The sequence below is a fragment of the Mesocricetus auratus genome, unplaced genomic scaffold, assembly GCF_017639785.1.
Source record: "Mesocricetus auratus isolate SY011 unplaced genomic scaffold, BCM_Maur_2.0 Super-Scaffold_100008, whole genome shotgun sequence".
In the NCBI taxonomy this organism is placed as follows: Eukaryota; Metazoa; Chordata; class Mammalia; order Rodentia; family Cricetidae; genus Mesocricetus; species Mesocricetus auratus.
Genome location: NW_024429192.1, coordinates 84,756,487 through 84,775,071, shown reverse-complemented (window position 1 = coordinate 84,775,071; position 18,585 = coordinate 84,756,487). Strand labels below are relative to the sequence as shown.

The 18,585-nt window shown below is 44.3% G+C and overlaps 1 protein-coding gene and 1 pseudogene across 3 annotated transcripts in view; one reads left to right on the top strand and one right to left on the bottom strand.

Annotated features, from left to right (window-relative positions):
* Flt3 (fms related receptor tyrosine kinase 3) overlaps window positions 1-18,585 on the top strand; it is a 79,022-nt gene that overhangs the window by 21,585 nt on the left and 38,852 nt on the right. For 2 of the 3 annotated variants that reach the window (XM_040751381.1, XM_040751382.1), the window contains 3 exons: window positions 11,771-11,973; window positions 13,832-13,947; window positions 18,380-18,509. In XM_040751381.1, coding sequence (XP_040607315.1) covers window positions 11,771-11,973; window positions 13,832-13,947; window positions 18,380-18,509 — 449 coding nt within the window. Of the gene's footprint in view, window positions 1-11,770; window positions 11,974-13,831; window positions 13,948-18,379; window positions 18,510-18,585 lie in introns of those variants that run through there. The other variant, XM_040751383.1, reaches the window with a different exon arrangement.
* On the bottom strand, window positions 2,715-3,406 carry LOC121142046 (annotated as a pseudogene).

Below are 18,585 nucleotides of genomic sequence, written 5' to 3'. Positions count from 1 at the left end.
GTGTGTGTGTGTGTGTGTGTACAGGGAGCTGGTGTGATGGTCAGAGGACAACCAGAGCAAGTTGGTTCTCTTGCTTTGCAACAGGTGCCTTTGCCCACTGATCCATTACACTGTCTACATTTCCCTTTTCTTTTCTAAAGATTTGTTTATTTTTATTTGATACGTACGAATGTTTTGCCTGAATGTATGTATGTACACCATGTGCATCCTGGTGCACACCTAGACCAGAAGAGGGCATCAGATCCCCTGAAACTGGAGTTACAGACAGTTATGAGCTACCCTGTGGGTGCTGGAAATCCACCCTAGGTCCTCTGCAAAAGCAGTCAGTGCTTTTAACCACTGAGCCCCTTTCCAGCTCGTTCCTCTCTCTTCAAAAGTTTATTATTATTATTATTATTATTATTATTATTATTATTATTATTATTATTTTGGTTTTTCGAGACAAGGTTTCTCTGTGGCTTTGGAGGCTGTCCTGGAACTGGTTCTTGTAGACCAGACTGGTCTCGAACTCACAGAGATCTGCCTGCCTCTGCCTCCCGAGTGTTGGAATTAAAGGCGTGCACCACCACTGCCCGGCAAAAGTTTGTTATTATTTTAATTGTTATTATTTGTTTTGGTGTGTGAGTGTTTTGTCTGCATGGATGTCTGTGCACCATGTGCATGCCTGGTGCCCACAGAGGCCAGAAGAGGACATTGAATTCCCTGTGACTTGAATTCCAGAAGGCTGTGAGATGCCATGCCTTTGCTGGGACCTGAACCAGCCTCTGGAAGAGCAGCCAGTTTTTTTAACCATTGAGGCAACTCTCCAACCCCCTCTCTTCAATACTAGTCATCTAACAGGGTTATCCCCACCTGTCTACTTCTTAAAATATATGTTTAGTGAAAGCACTCAAATGAGGAAGTTACATGACAGAGAACTGAAAATATTAGACATTTCTATACATCAAATAAGAATACATCAACTAACTGTATGCACATTTCCAGTTTAGGATTCACTAACTCTGTTTTCTTTTGTGGATATATAAAAATGTATGTTATGGCTTGCCCTCCTCCAATTATCAGAGACTAGAAATAATACTAACTTAAAATAATAGTATGACATGGGTTTCAATAATAGCATTATATATATATATATATCATAGACATATATATGTATGCACTACACACACACACAAACGCCTCAACCTAAGCACATTTTTCCTTCCTTCCTTCCTTCTTTCCTTTCTTCCTTCCTTCCCTCCCTCCCCCTCCCTCCCTCCGTTCTTTCTTTCTTTCTTTCTTTCTTTCTTTTTTTGGTTTTTCAAGACAGAGCTGTCTTAGAACTCGATTTGTAGAGCAGGCTGGCCTTGAACTCACAGAGATCCACCTGCTTCCCAAGTGCTGGGATTAAGGGTGTGTACCATAGTGCTCTGTTGGTAGAAGCATTATTGGTTTTAATTTCTAAATAGGTATTAGCATTGTAACAAACTGACATCTTAATAATGAAGACATTTTAATATATAACAGTGTGGAGACCAGATGAAGTCCTGAGTAAATGTGTATTATTGACCCCAGTGCCCCAGACTCATGGGAATGGTAAACCCTTCCCCAGGTCAGACTTGGGAATGGCAAGGTCTGAGTAAAGATGTTGACAGTTTCTTCAGAAAGTACCAACCACAGCTTCTTCTTCCTGGGTGACTGCAGCCTGAGACTGCTCCCCTACACAGAGCTCCCACACACACCTAAATTAGCTCACCTGCTTCCTTGTTGAGTTGTATATAATAAACACACTGAGTCTCCATCACAGTGCACATCCCAGCTGAGCCCAATTTTTTTTTGCATGTATATCTGTGCGTCTGTCATCATTTCCTGATTGACTCAGGTCAGGTCAGGTCCAAAGTTTGCAGGTCACAGCATAGTAGCGTTTCTGTGTGCATACAAAAGAGTGTTACCTGGTATCCGATTTCAACTCTTAGTGTTTTTCCAAGCTAATAAAATAGCTATTCACGTATATATGTTTTCTTTTTCTGTTACATATACTTATTTAGTGTGTGTGTGTGTGTGTGTGTGTGTAGGGTGTGTGTGCACGACACAGCATGAGTACAGCCAGGGTCTGAAGAGAACTGCAGAATTGTGCTCATGTCTTCCAACACATGGACACTGGGGGTCAAACTCAGGTCATCAGCTGAGTGAGAAGTACCCTAAGCCTCTGAGCCATCTCCCAAGTTCCAAACACTGATTTAAAACATACAAACTTTTACTTATTTACTGTGTACGTGGGTTTCTGTGCATTTGTGTGCAGTTCATGCAGGTGCCGCCACACACACGTGGACATCAGAAGACAACAGTTCTCATCTGCCATCATGTGGATCCCTGGGATGCCTGCAGGTCTTCAAGCTCAGTGCCTTTAGCACTGAGCTATCTCATCAGCCCTTGTATACTACCTATAAAGATCAATCTTTAAACTAAATGAATATCTACTGGTCTTGGTTCCTAATCAATCATGCATTATTATTCTAATATAATATTCTTAGACTTTATTGAGGATCATGTGATGTCTTAGGGTTTCTATGACCATGGCAACTCTTATCAAGGAAAACATTTAATTGGGGTGGCTTGCTTATAGTTCAGAGTTCAGTCTATTATCATCATGGCAGGAAGCATGGCAGCGTGCAGGCAGACATAGTGCTGGAACTGAGAGTCCTTACATCTTTTTTTTTTTTTAACAGACTTAGTTCACTTTATTTTTCTTGTATGAAAACCCTTATGTGGTGGCCACAGCTGGAGCCTGGGTCCTCTGAATAGAGACTCTAGTGTGGGCTTTCACAAGATGGTTCGAGAATTCCTGATAAGGAGACTTGGTGAACACAGTCTCTTTCCAGAGGTCGGGGGTCAGGTAGCTGTAGGTCTTGGAGATGGCATCAAAGGTGGCCTTGGCAAAGTTGCCCAGGGTGGCAGTGCAGCCCCTGGCTGATGTGTAGCAGTCATCAATACCAGCCATCATCAGTAGTTTCTTGGGCACAGGAGCAGAGACGATGCCAGTGCCTCTGGGGGCAGGGATGAGATACACCAACACAGAGCCACAGCGGCCCGTCACTTTGCAGGGACAGTGTGGGGCTTGCCAATCTTGTTCCCCCAGTAGCCTCTCCGCACAGGGACAATGGAAAGCTTGGTCAAGATGATGGCACCCCAGGTGGCAGTGGCTACCTCCTTGGAGCATTTAACACCAATACCAACATGACCATTGTAGTTCCCAATAGCGACAAAAGCCTTGAACCTGGTCTGCTGGCCAGCCCGAGTCTGCTTCTGTACTGGCATGATTTTTAGAACCTCATCCTTTAAAGATGCACCCAGAAAAAAAATCAATAATCTTGGAGAACAGGTAGATCTCCTCCAGGGACTTGATCTTCATGTCCTTAACCAGACGGCTCAGCTTGGTGATGGGGATTCACTCCTTGTCTTCGGCTTTACCTCCACGAGCCCCCTGGCCTCTACCACAGCCACAGCCTCAACCACAACCGAGGCCCCTGAAACCACTGCCGAAGCCTCCGTGGAAGCTCCTAATCCCGGCCCCCACTGTCCTCTAGGCTCCTGGGTCCTCTGGGCCCTCCCGATGCACTGGTGTCATCCACCACTTGGTGTTTTCCCGAAGTAGAAGAATCGAGTCTTTACATCTTGATCCAAAGGCAACAGGAAATGAACTGAGACACTGGATGGTATCTTGAGCATAAATGAAGTCTCAAAGCCCACCTCCACAATTACACACTTCTTCCAACAAGGCCACACCTACTCCAGCAAAGTCATGTCTCCTAATAGTGCCACTCCCTTTGGTGGCCATTTTCTTTCAAACCTCCACATGTGAAGACCAAGTAGTTCCTGAAATAATATAACAAATAGCCACGCAATACGAACTTCAGAAAACATGAGCTCTTGTCCTAGGCTCTCGTTGTAGTGTAACCTGTTCTGCTGGGACATTATCTCAGTTTGCTGTCTGTCTCAGTGATAAAGACCAAGACCAAAAGCAACTTGAGGATAAAAAGAGTTTATTTGTCCTTGAGACATCTTTGTGGAAATCCCATAGTCCAGTGGAGTTTTGCATGGCCAAGCACTATTAGGTAGATGCCTGGCTTCTTCTATGTTTATTAATTGGAATTATGTCATGAGGAAGAGCTATGTCTTTTCCCCCATTATCTGTTTAGTTCATCACAGACTCATGACATTGTGTAGATCTTGAGCCCATTCAGGGTAACACTTACTTTCCATCATTTGTGTCTCTTTCTCCCTCTAACTTAATGCTGATAACTGTGGTTTCAATACAACAGTGAGGGTTCATTCCAGCCTACCCCTTTCCTTTTTTGTACTGCTCTATGATTGTGAGAGACCTGGCTCATACCTGAGACATGCTTATTTATTTATTCCATCCTAGTCTGTAACCGAGTCTTAAAAAAAGTGCTGACCAGTACCCAGTGGGCACTAGCGGAGCTGTGTACAGGAACTGTGCCCCAGTACCCAGTGGGCACTAGCGGAGCTGTGCACAGTGAGTTTTGTCTTTTGCTGTGTGACATCCAATGTTTCTTGTCCAGAGTTATCTATTGTAGTAGTACCTTCTCATTGAGACTGCCAGTCCACAAATAATGACATGGAGACCTATTAATTATAAAAGTCTTAAATTAGGCTTCTTCCTAACTAATTCCTATAACTTAAATTAACCCATAGTTTTCAATTTACATTCTTCCATGGGGCTTGTTACCTCACTCAGTACTGCCCATCCTGCTTCCTCTGGTTCTGGCTGGAGACACCTTTTTTTCCCCAGAGTTCTCTCTCTGCCCAGAATTCCCACCTATGCTCTCCTGCCTAGCTATTGGAAGTTCAGCTTTTTATTACACCAATCACAGTAATACATCTTTACACAGTGTAAAAATATCCAATAATATTTAACTCTAATAAAGTAAACCTATGTATAATAAGAACAATTATCAAGTAAGAATTATATTTACAATGTCCAGTTCATTTGCGTTTGGCAAATTCAGAGAAAATACTCTATTAACTATCCTATATTGATGAGTCTAAAATTTTATGCCTAAACTACTTTCTATCCTAACTTATGTTGTTATCCTAAAAATATCTTTTTAGACCTTTAAACATTTCTTAGATGAACAATTTAAGCTTTTATGCCTTTCAACCTTATAAATGTTACATCTCTTTTGTAAGTTTCTTTTTTGATAATAACAAAGAAGACAGTATAACTATCTACTCTTCAACTCCCATCAGAGAACCAAAAGGATAAAATATTACTTGGGTACACCAGAAGTAGAGCAAGCAACTTCTAAAATTACAGAAATGATGGAAACAGCTGGCTGCCTGGACAGTCACCCAAGGTTGCTCTGCAATGTTAGAACATCCATCTTCAGCCTCCAGGCCTAGCACATCTGGCAGGCTCTTTCATGAAGCAAGAATTTTGAAGGACTATCCTACCTTGTCTTGGCAAAGCTGGACAGTCACCTTCTTTTGTGTCCCGCTTGTCCAGTTTGGACAGCATGTTGTCAGCAGTTGACACAAGGGAAGTTTCTTGCCCGGTGGCTAGCTTTGCAACAAAGAAAGCAAACTCCATACAGAGGCTCTTCAGTGCCTATCATCCTTTTTTTGAAGTAAGTTGGTGCTGCCAGGAGCAGACATGTCTCACTGTCATGAAAAGCCTTGTGTTAATAAGTACATATTTTGTAAGACTCTGAAGTGTTTGAAGACCACCTTTCTATCTAAAATATATTTGTTTAACCTTGAAAGCATACTTACATATGCAAGTTTGATTGTTATAGATGACTAGCTACTAATCTGCATTTTAAAAATTATCCTAAACAGTTTGTAGTGATAGCCTCTAAGGATTAGAACTATATTACATTTTAAAATGGAGTTGCATAGGTATAATATCTTAGACAGAGTAGAAACGTGTGTGTGTGTGTGTGTGTGTGTGTGAAATGTTAAAACAAAAACAACCTTAAATTTGTATCAATATACAAAAATCCATACCATTGTAAAATAGTTGAGATTAGCAACTATAGTTGCTATAGTTGCCTTTTAAGTTTAAAGGTAGATGCAATAATCTATCCTTTTATCCTATCATTCCTGTATCCCCCTTTTTTCTTTTCAGAATGAGATCCCTGAATCTAATCTCCTTTGCTTAGTTTCTTCCCTAACTATGACCAATAGCAACTTGCAGCTAACCCTCCTAAATGATGACAAACATCCACTAAGTGACCAGAAACCACCCACCCCACCTTTTAGGAATGTGGGTGTCCTGTTCTCTACACTGCTTTCTGTTGTCTGGGGGGCAGCAGCAACTTTGGGGGACTCTGAGAAAACTGGGATAATGGTCAAGTCCTGGGAAAGCTAGCTGTAGCAATTTTCTCCAGTCTCTGTATAATGGGAAAGTACAGAGATCATCTGAAGTCCTGGCTGGAGTAGTCTGTGAAGTTGGACCATCTCAGTTAGCAGTTTTAAAGTTGTTCCAGGTGCAGAATTTTGAGGAAACTGTAACAACAGAGGTATTCTGAGAGGCTGGATCATCTGGGCTACTTATCTTTACTGGTGTCTGTTTTTTTTTCTTAAAATACACAAGCTTTTAAAGGTAACAGATAGGGCTGGAGAGATGGCTCAGAGGTTAAGAGCACTGGCTGTTCTTCCAGAGGTCCTGAGTTCAATTCCCAGCAACCACATGGTGGCTCACAACCATCTGCAATGAGATCTGGTGCCCTCTTCTGGCCTGCAGGCAGACATAAAGTTCTGTATACATAATAAATAAAAATAAATAAATAAAGGTAACAGATATATCTGTATTAACATAAGTGTGGAATTGCAGTGTGTCAGCTACAGATGAGTTTTTGTTTTATGTTTAAACAGGTAAAAGGCTTTTGTCAACTTTATAAAATCCATTTAGATGGCATAACAAAACTGTAATATAGATCTCTATCCATGTCATATGAAAAGATGACATGTAATTATAAGTCATAAGGACTCTAGACAACAAGATTTATCATTTCTCATCCAGTCTCAGAGTTGTTTCCATGTAAAGGGATCAGCATACAAATCACTTGTCCTGTAGTCTTTTCTGGCTTCCTCCCTATGTCTGCAGCCAAGATCCTTAGGGGGTCTTCCCTGGTCAAATCTGATCTTGATTAACTTTAAAGAAACCCTATGGAAACAAAAGCACAACCTCTCCCCCATGCAACACATTTCCTGACTTCCATTCTGAAGCCAAGATACTCCTAAAGTTTATAAGATGGTTTAATTCAGCACTTCCTTCCACAATCCAATATCTCTCTACAGCTGTTGGTCTCTGTTCACTAGCATTTAACAAATTCAAAATTAACAAAGCATCATATAAGATCCAAACTCCCTGTGTTATAATACTTCCCATCCTTAAGGGGCTTTTTAAAATATAACTTTACCCTCTCTTTAAAGACTTTATTATTTTTAAAATATTTATTTTTTTATGTACCCACTTTCTTTTCTTTCCTTAGCACCTAAGTACCTTTTAAAACACACTGTACCTTTTTAGAATTTGTGTGTGTGTGTGTGTGTGTGTGTGTATCTGACTTTATGCACATCTGCTGCATTCTCTGACAAGGTGAACCAAGCCTTAAAGGGCCAGTCTATCAACGTGTAGATTGGCTTAGCACATGGCACTGGTGGCTGGCTCAGGACCACAGGCAGTGGCCAGTAGCCATGCCTCTGTATGCTGGGCATTGGCCACCTGAGAGACTGGGACTAGGAAGCCATGTCCAGCTCCTTGTCCAGAGCTTTTCTTTTTTTTAATTTAAATTAGAAACAAGCTTGCTTCACATATCAATCCCAGCTCCCTTTCCCTCCCCTCCTCCCCCACCCCCCCTTCAGCCCCCCCTGAACCCCCACTCAGTCCCCACTCCACTCTCCAGGGAGGGTAAGGCACTTCGTGGGGGGATCTCCAATGTCTGTCATATCATCCAGGGCAGAGCCTAGGTCCTCCCCATGTGTCCAGACCAAGAGAGCATTCCTCCACGTGGAATGGGCTCCCAAAGTCCATCTGGATGCTAGGGATGAGTGCTGATCTATTGTCTGAGGCCCCAAAGAATGGCAAGGCCTCCTCACTGACACCCACATTCAGGGAGTCTGAATCAGTTCCATACTGGCCTCTCAGCTATCAGTCTGCGGCCCATGAGCTCCCCCTTCAGAGATTTTCTTAGCCCTATGTTTGGCCCAATATTTAAATATCCAAGTCTCCACATTGGACACCAGTCTATGTATGTCAGTTCTTTTCTGTCCTACCCTTTTCATTATAGCTTTGTAATTTATTTCCAACAAAGTTGAGTTACTTTGGTTTGTATTCCATTTTGATGCCTTTCTACAATACCCTGGTTGTGTAGCTCCTCCCACCTTTCGCTTTCTGACACTGGGTCTCATTTTATAGCCTAAGTTGGCGTGAAACTATATAGTTCACGTTGGCCTCAAATTCAGGTAGTCCTCCCAAGTCTTGGATTAAAGCTTGCTATGCCTGGCTGCTGGCTGGTTATTTACTCTTAAAATTTATTAAGGGTCCTGAAAGTCAGATATATATTGTTGTTTCCAGACAGAGTGTCTCTGTAGCTTTGGAGACTGTCCTGGAACTCACTCAGTAGACGAGGCTGGCCTCAAACTCATAGAGATCCATCTGCCTCTACCTCCCGTGTGCTGGGATTAAAGACATGCACTACCACCTCCCGGCCAGAGTTATATATTTTAAAAAGGGTATATTTAAGGCTATGAGTTAAGCTCAATGGTAGAACAGGTGCCTAGCACATGTGAATCTGGGGTTCCAGCCCCAGTACTAAAAAAAAAAAATAGACACAGGAGGGGAAAAGTTGTCTAGAAAGACAGTTCCGCAGTTAAGATCACTGACTGCTCTTGCAGAGGACCTGGGTTTCTTTCCTGGCACCACATGGCGTCTCACAACCACCTGTAATTCCAGTTCCAGCTACTCTGATGCTCTCTTGAGGATACCTCTTGGCCTCTGCAGGCTCCTGCACTCATGTGGTACACATGAACTCACACATACATGCATATTATTCATGTCTTTTATTTTAGAAATATATATATATTCGGAGAAGTATTATCTCCCCTGCATCTCTAGCACTGAACCCTCCTATCTCCTGCAGTTAGCTGATTTCTTTAGTTCTTAGGTATTAGTCCTGAATTCCTTGTATATAACAAGCAGATGTATGCATGTCTCATGCCCACCTCTTTCTTGCTTGTGATCATGCACTTGGTGAGGATAATTTTGTAGTAAGCCTTTTCCCCTTGAGTGATATAGCAAATCACTGCAAGTCAGTTCCCAGAGCCTGTCCTCATTCTTTTTTTTTTAAACAGCCACATCATACTCACTGTATGGATGTACCATAGTTTGTTCAGTCACTCTCCTGTTTGGACATTTAGATTGTTTAGAATATTTCGAAATTACAAATAGCACTGCAGTTGATGTCACTGGAGACATATTTCTAAATGTGGGGATGGCTGGTCGCACAGCAAGTGCATGTGTGAGTTGCTTAGGTGTTGCTGAATTCCCCTTCAGAACGTTGTTTGGTGTAAATGCCTGCAGCAGTGTGTGAGTGTCCACTTCCTCAAAGTGTCACTATCAGCATGTGTTGGCAGACTTCTCAGTGTTTACCAGTCTTGCAGATGAGAAGCATTTTCATTTATGCAGGTTTCAACATCTTCTTGTACAGTTGAGGGTCACTCTGTATCTTTTTGAAAAAAATAAATCATTACTTTTTTTTTAGATTTATTTTATGTGTGTGACTGTTTTGCCTGTGTGTATATCTGTGCCCCTCATGCTTTCATGGTGCCTGTAGAGTTCAAAAGAGGGCATTGGACCTCCTGGAAGTGGAGTGACAGGTGGTTGTGAGCCACCATGTGGGTGCTGGGAACCGAACCTGGATCCTCTGGAAGGTCAGCCAGTGCTCTTAACTGCTGAGCTGTCTTTATAGAACCCTTTCTCCTCCTTCTCTTCTTCTCCTTTAGACTAAAATTAGATCATTTTAATGTGTTTTAATTTTTACAACCTAGTTTCTGGTTCTTGTGATGAGTGCAGACATGTTAGGCTATTTGGTGGTATCTGGAAACATCACATGAGGAGACATCCAATGACAAAATGCCTATCAGGTAGCATGGACAAGGCCGTATTTATTCCCCAACTTTACGGAAAAAATTGTATAACCTGGGTGTGGTGATGCATGCAGCCTTGGTTACATAGAGGGGTCTTGTTTGAAAACAAGTGGAAGCTGGGCGTGGTGCAGCCTGACCTTAATTCCAGCAAAGGCAGAGGCAGGCAGATCTCTTAGTGTTTACAGTCACCCTGGTCTACAGAGAGAGAGTTCTAAGCCAGCCAGGGCTACATAGTGAGGCCCTGTCTTGAGAAAAGAAAAGAAAGAACACTGTGTCTACAGCTTCTTGCTTGTGTGTAGACCTGGGTAGCACGGGGCTGCCTTATATGGACCCACAGGCCAGCCATGAAAGGCTTGCTTGTGGTCCCCAGTGTTGGTGGCAAACTGCCATTCATCAGGTCTCCTCATGTCCCAGGGCCCCACTCACCGAGTTCATCAATAGTGTAGTGGGGCAGCAGGGTTCCTTTGGTCCCCAAGGAGTGTGAGCCTGGCTTTCTGGAGACATATGCCCCTTGAACTGATGGGTGTCTCTGGTTAGCAGCTCTTCCAGCAGAGGAGGCACGGGGAGCAGGCTCGTCTGCACTGTCTTCCTCTTCGCTGTTTGAACTCTTCAACGTTTCTTCTCCCTGGGCATGGGCTGCCACACCAGAGGGGCTTCTCATTTCCCAGCCTTCTCTTTTGCCTTGACTTGATCACTTTCGCTTGGACTGCCCTTGCGTATCCTGGGCCTTTCATCCTTCTTGTGTTTTGTGTTTCTTCAAGATTCTGTGCGTGCCAGGCAGGCACTGTATGGTCGAGCTACACTCCAGCCCTTTGGTTTTTCTGTTTGTGCCTTTTTTCTGGTGCTGGGTTCATGTTAAGAACAGGGCTGGAGAGATGGCTCAGTGGATAAGAGCACTGACTGCTCTTCCATAGGACCCTGGGTTCAAATCTCAGCATCTACATGGCAGCTTAGAACTCTGTGCAACTCCAGAACCCAACACCCTCACACAGACATACAGGGAAAACACCAGTGCACACAATGCTCAGTACCCACAACTTTTTCATTTGTGTGTTCACGTGTTCTCAACATGACACGGCTGGGGCTTGTTTGTTTGTTTTTTCAGAGTTTCTCTGTATAGCCCTGGCTGTCCTGGAGCTCACTCTGTAGACCAGGCTGGCCTCAAACTCAGAGATCCTCCTACCTCTACCTTCCTAATGTTGGAATTAAAGGCATGAGCCACCATCGCCAGGCTAACCATGGCAACTCTTAAAAAGGAAAACATTTAATTGGGGCTGACTTACATTTCCAGAGGTTTAGTCCATTGTCATCATGATGGGGAGCATGACAGCAGGCAGGCAGATATAGTTCTGGGAGAAGGAACTTGAGAGTTCTAGATAGAGATCCACAGGCAGCAGAAAGAGAGAGAGCCACTGGGCCTGACTTGAACATCTGAAACCTCAAAGTCCACCTGGTTGACACACTTCCTCCAACAAGGCCACAACTCCTACTAGCCTGACTCCCTTTGAGCCTATGGGGGCCATTTTCATCCAAACAACCACATATGCAGAATGTCATTATGCAAACAGGCTTGATATTAAGAAAAACGTGAATTTTTGTTGTTCTATCTACAACATAGGTTTCCGAATCCCCAGAAGACCTTGGGTGTACACTGAGGCATCACAGTGCAGGGGTGATGTACGAAGCTGCCACTGTGGAGGTGGCCGAGTCTGCATCCATCACATTGCAAGTACTGGTCACCACCCCAGGGGACATTTCTTGCTTCTGGGTCTTTAAGCACAGTTCCCTGGGCTGCCAGCCACATTTTGATTTACAAAACAGGTAAGGGTTTCAAGGTCAAATTTTCTGTATAAAATGAAATTCATTTGGACTCCCCCATCTTTTTTTTTCTTTTCCCCCAAACTCAAGGTTCTCCTGTCTCTGTCTATTGAATGCTGAGCTTATAGGCTTGGACTACTGGGTTGGCTCAGAATCCCCTTCCAGCTTTCATCCACGTTTGTTGTAACTTATTTCTGGTGAACTAATGAATTAAATGTAGAATTAGGTTATGGACACATGACATTACATATCTGCCAGTCATAGGAGGTGCTGCCCCAAAGGGAAGCTGATTACATGTGTGGGTGTCAGCTGACCATGATGTATCCATCTCAGTTTTTTAGTTACAACAAACTAGACCTGTACACGATATTGCTAATGTGCAGCCGGGTGGTGGTGGCACACGCCTTTAGTCCCAGCACTCGGGAGGCAGAGGCAGGCAGATCTCTGTGAGTTCAAGGCCGGGCTGGACCGACAGCCTCCAAAACAATACAGAGAAACCCTGTTTCGCAAAACCAAAAAAAAAAAAAAAAAGATATTGCTAATGTGTCGCCTTGCACATGCCAGGCACTCACCTTTAATCCCAGCACTTGGGAGGCAGAGTGAGATCAAGGCCAGCCTGGTCTACAGAACAAGTTCCAGGACAGCCAGGGCTCTGTTACACAGAGAAACCGTGTCTTGAAAAACAAAAACAAACAAACAAAAAAAGATTGATAATGTTGAGGATATCTGGTGGGAAGGGCAAATCCAAAACTACTCTAAAAAATAGAATCATGGGCATTGAGAGATGGCTCAGTAGTTAGGAGCACTGGTTGCTCTTCTGAGGATCCAGCTTGGGTTCCCAGCATCCACACAGCCATTCACAACCATCTATAATTCCAGTCCCAGGAGATCTGATGCCTTCTCTTGGCCTCCATGGACATAGCATGCAAGTGGTATACACATACATATACATATACATATATATGCATGCAAACACTCATACATACACAATAAGAATAATTTATTATTTATTTTTGGAGTTGTTTTTCAAGATAGGGTTTCTCTGTGTAGTCCTGGCTGTCCTGGAACTCACTCTGTAGACCAGGTTGGCCTCGAATTCAGAGATCCACCTGCCTCTACTTCCCAAGTGTTGGAATTAGCCTCATCTACAAGAGCTAGTTCCAGGGCAGTCTCCAAAGCCACAGAGAAACCCTGTCTCAACAAACAAAAACAAAACAAACAACAGCAACAACAAAAACAAGTGCTGGGATAAAAGGTGTTTGCCATCACTGCCTGGCAAAAATAATTTAATTTTAAAAGTTTATGTACATATAAATTACCTATGTAGTTTGAAACCTTGATTTGCTCTGACAAAAGAAGTATTTTGTTATTGGATATAAGATGCAGTTCTAAAAAAAGTTTTAATAGGGGCTGGAGAGGTGGCTTAAAGGTTAAGAGCACTGGCTGCTCTTCCAGAAGTCCTGAGTTCAATTCCCAGCATCCACATGGTGGCTCACAACCATCTGTAATGAGATCTGGTATCCTCTTCTGGAGTATAGATATACATGCAGGCAGAACACTGTATGCATAATAAGTAAATAAATTAAAAAACAAAAACGTTTTAATAATTAGTAATATTTTGTAAACTTGTAAGAAACCTAAAACTATGGAGCTTCCCAATGCTGTAACCCTCTCACCTGATTTTGAGGGTGGACAAAAGTTACAGCCAGGCTGATAGCACTCAGGCTGAGGCCAGTGCAGGACCACAGGGCAGCTCTTAGGGTCACAGCCTTGAGGACAGGCTCGAGAGACTCAGGGTGAACTTGATGCTTTTGGTCCTGAGTGTTTTCCAGAGTAGCCAGTCCTCTTTCTCATTCTGCAGAGGGATTGTTTCCATGGTCATGTTGAATGTGACAGAGACCCAGAGTGGAGAATACCTACTGTATATTCAGAGTGAAGCTGCCAACTACACAGTACTCTTCACAGTGAGTATACGAAGTAAGTCCAGCTCACTACTGGTACTCCAGCAGCCCACGGGAGAGCTCCGGGACTGGGTACTCCAGCAGCCCACGGGAGAGCTCCGGGACTGGGTGGTACTCCAGCAGCCCACGGGAGAGCTCCGGGACTGGGTGGTACTCCAGCAGCCCACGGGAGAGCTCTGGGACTTGGTACTCCAGCAGCCCACGGGAGAGCTCTGGGACTGGGTATTCCAGCAGCCCACGGGAGAGCTCCGGGACTGGGTACTCTAGCAGCCCACTGGAGAGCTCCGGGACTGGGTGGTAGTACTCCAGCAGCCCACGGGAGAGCTCCGGGACTGGGTACTCCAGCAGCCCACGGGAGAGCTCCGGGACTGGGTACTCCAGCAGCCCACGGGAGAGCTCCGGGACTAGGTATTCCAGCAGCCCACGGGAGTGCCTTGGGACTCACTGTACTTTCCCTCACCTCTGGGGCCACCAAATTCAGATACTCAGGGGTCTTTCAACACAGAACTGAAAGAACTGGAAGACTTGGGAATGAAAAAATTCTGTCTCTTTAAATTTTTCCCAAACTAACCTCAAACAGTTTAAGCTAGGGTTGCCTTGAATTTTTTCCTGCTCCAGTCTCCCAAGTATTTGATTGCAGGCATTTGGTACCATGCTGACTAAATGTTCTGAGTTCTAATTCTGCTTCTAATACCACCAGCTTCCAAGGGTGGCAGAGTCTCTCCGAGACTCAACTTCCTTATCTGTAATAAAAGGGGGATGAAAATGCATGCCTCTGGACTGGAGAGGTGGTTCAGTGGTTAAAAACACTGGCTGCTCTTGCAAGGGACCTGGATTGGGTCCCAAACATCCTCATGGCAGCTCACAACCACATGCAACTCCAGTCCCAGGGGATCCAACACCCTTCTGACGTTTGGGTACTGTCTGTACATGATGCAGGGACAGACATATGCAGGCCAAACACCCTTACACGTGAAAAATGAAATAGGATTAATTATCTAAGGCCTTGTGGTGTGACGTCACAGAACTTCCTGACATAAAGTCACTGTTCCTGTCTCCTACACCCAGCAGCACAGACCCTGCACTTGAACTTTGGCTAGTGTAACCGAGGGACCAAATTCTCTATTTTGTTTCATGTGAACTAATTAGAATCTGAATAACCACATGTAGCCAGTGAACACTGTGGAGGACGATGCTGGTTTATGCAAGTGCAAGCTGTCGGAGTGGTTGGATAACTGCACAGTTGGTGGCTGTGTGGGTGGCAGGGATGCCACCAGCATGGGCTCTCTGGCTTCTGTCCATTTGGTCCCGTTACCCACAGACCTCATGTGTGCAGACTCGGTGCTGTACACACTGCACACCTGTTTGCCTATCGGTGACTGTGGAGGTGGCTGCACGTACAGAGCCTTGAGTCTTTGGGGGCTGAGGCAGTGCCATGGGCTCAGAGTTGACAACTAAGTTGCCCGCTGCACATTTCCAGGACTGGCCAGGCTGCTTTCTTCCCTGTCAGCAGCTTAGCTTTGCAAATCTGGGGTAGTGTACGGCCACAGAGAGCATTTGTCGTGGAGCTCTGTGTGCCTCATCTCAGGCGCTCACTGAGGTTGGCCTGCATGTTGACGTGAACGCAGACACCTGGCATATTTGTGACCGGCAAATCCGGGGCCCTTGAGAGCTAGGTCTGGACTTGCTCATCACTCCACACTGGGCCTGTGTGACACTTGTGGTCTTACAGTCATAGCACAGGGGAGCATGCTAAGTGTAAGCATTGCAGCTTGGCTGGAAAGGTATCCTGGCAGCCAGGAGCCAAGGAATACCACGAAGTCACATCGCACAACAAACCTCACACAAGACATTTATTGGGAGGGGCAAAAGCCAGGAGGTGGCTGCCTCTGCTTGGATGAGAAACAGCGGCAAACTGAACAGGTTAGAGGGCTTACGTAGGGTTTCTTGGGAAGGGGTCGGAACTTTTCAGGGTGGAGATTGGTGGGATTTTATGTTTAGAGATTGGGTTTTTTACTCTGTAGGGTGGATTCAGGGTCCAGTAGTTAGGGCATTTAGGTGGTTAGAGCCACTCATGTGGTTCAGGGGGCTTACACTATGTTCCCTGAGGGATATCACCTTGGGCAAAGTCAAGTACAGAGCAACTTCACCCATTTTCTCTGAGAAGTCCCTCAGGGTCTCTGAAACAGGAGGAACACAACCAGGAAAGTACAAAGCTCCAGAGCTGTCTGGGCCGCTCTCTGCCTTGAGCCTCCACCCCTGCCCCCTTCCTCAGCCCTCTTGTAGGACATTAAGTATGGGCTCCCTGCCGGCTGAGAACACGGAATACCGTAGGCATCTTCTTTCTCTCTCTCGCAGCATTGCTGTGTAGCTGTGTATGCTGAGCGGAAAATCCTCTGTGTCTCCGTTATATTCACAGTGCCTCCCTTTTACTTTAAGTTCTACGTCATAACTCTGGCACTTAGGAATCTGAGGCAGGAGGATCCTAAGCCTGGTGCCAGCCTGAGCTGCATAGTGAGTTCTAGGCTAGACTGTCTCAAAAAAAAAAAAAAAAAAAAAAAAGGAAAGAAAAGAAAGGAAAGGTAAGAAACGGGATGGAAAGATGGGTCAGTGATTGGGAGAATTGGCTGCTCTTCCAGGGGACCACAGGGTTCAGTTGCCAGCATCCACATGGCAGCTGGCAACCATCCACAACTGAAGATCCTTGGGATTAAACGCCATCCAAAATAAAATGTAAATTACAACTTTCCAGCATTTCCTGAGTGGTGAGGTGTGAAATGAAAAATAGGAGAGACTAGCAACTCCGGTATGGAGGAGAGACTTGCAACTCCAGTAAGGAGGAGTTGGTCATAAACTCAGTGTTCAAAAGTGGGACATAGTTACAAAAAATAAATAAATCAATCCAAACCTCATTATTATTCTAAAAAATTAATAGTTATTTTTTTAGACAGAGTCTTACTTTATTTCTGGCTAGCCCTCTGTAGACCAGGCTACCCTTGAATGCACAGAGATCTGCCTGCCTCTGCCACCTATGTGTGGGACAAAAATGTGTGCCACCACTCCTGGCGTTATACTATTTTTAATTTTGCATTTTCTTTTTCAGATGAAAAAGCAAGACAGGTCAATCAAGATAGCAAAGTGCTTGGAATTTCTGCCATTAGGAGCAGCTCAGGAAACGGGGGATACTTAGTGTAATGTAGGGGTCTTCTGAGGAGGGGAGATTGGTTGGAGTTACACAGGGAAAGTGATCTGGGGTCTGCCTTGGGAACCCAAACTCACGGAAATACCTTGCATGGTAATAAGCTCCCAAGGCCGCAGTTTCTAATGTAAGGTACTTACAGGGTTGTCATGTGGAGGCAAGCAGCAAGATTTTTCTTCTTTTACAAAGGTCTCAATGTGTAGCCCAGGCTGGCTCTAAGCTCACAATTGCCTCACTCCCTACTTTTGGGGGTTGCGGGTTTACATCACCACACCTGAGTTCAATGCTGTAGTTAAGGAAAAAAATTCAACGGAAGTAGGGGTGTCCAACCTTTGAATATTGCAACATGATATTGTGGTCTGCAAATGTCTTGTCCCCATTCATAACTGTTCTGGGACCATGAGACTTATAGGGTGGCTGCAGGTTGGGCATGCCTGGATATCCCTAAAAACCATGTAGAATTGGAACCAAATTTAGAAATCACTAGGTTAAAAAATGAAACTACTACGGGATGGGAAAAGATGCTTGCAGTTTACAATTCACTCCAGATTAATAGTAATGATATATAAAAAGCATCTATAAATAAATAAATAAGGAACAAAACTAAAGCAAAATATCTCCCTTCTCAGTAGCTGAATAAAGTGGGTAGTCATTTTTTGTATGTGTATTTTATGTATGTGCTTATATATATGTATGTGTGTGTGTGTAATGGTCTAGTAAGCTAAACTTCTAAATTCTACTCTAGGTTTAGCTCTATCCTATTCTGTTTCCCCTGTTCTCTGTTGTATTAGTTTGTACCTAGTTGTAGATTTTAAACTTTGCGTAAGAACTAAGCCCTGTTTTTGCTCATTTTTTCTCCTTTTACACTATGTCATGTGACTTCACCTTACTTATTCATCTATGGATTTGTGAACCCCAAGAAACTGACAAGAGACCATATGTAAAAACTGACCTCACACCCAGCATGGTGGCACACACCTTTAATCCCAGCACTAGGGAGTCAGAGGCAGGCGGATCTCTGTGAGTTTGAGACCAGCCTGGTCTACATAAAAAAGTTCCAGGCCAGACAAGGCTGCACAGGGAGACGCTGTCTCAAAACAAGCATACAAACGAACAAACAAAACCCTGACATCACCCGAGGGTAGTGCGGAGTCAGACTATGACCTGGTAAGATAGATCAGCTGTTTGGATTTGAGGGGCTGCTGAGACAGTTTTAAGTATTAAGTGGCAGTATGTTGTCATGCCACAGATACGCAGCTGTATGTACTGAGAAGACCTTATTTCAGGAAGATGGAAAACCAGGACGCACTGGTGTGTGTGTCTGAGAGTGTTCCGGAGCCCACCGTGGAGTGGGTGCTCTGCAGTTCCCACGGAGAGAGGTAAGGCACACCTAACTGTCCGTGGCCACTGTTCCTGCCGGAACGTGAGTTGTTTTCTACCGTGCTTGATGTCATA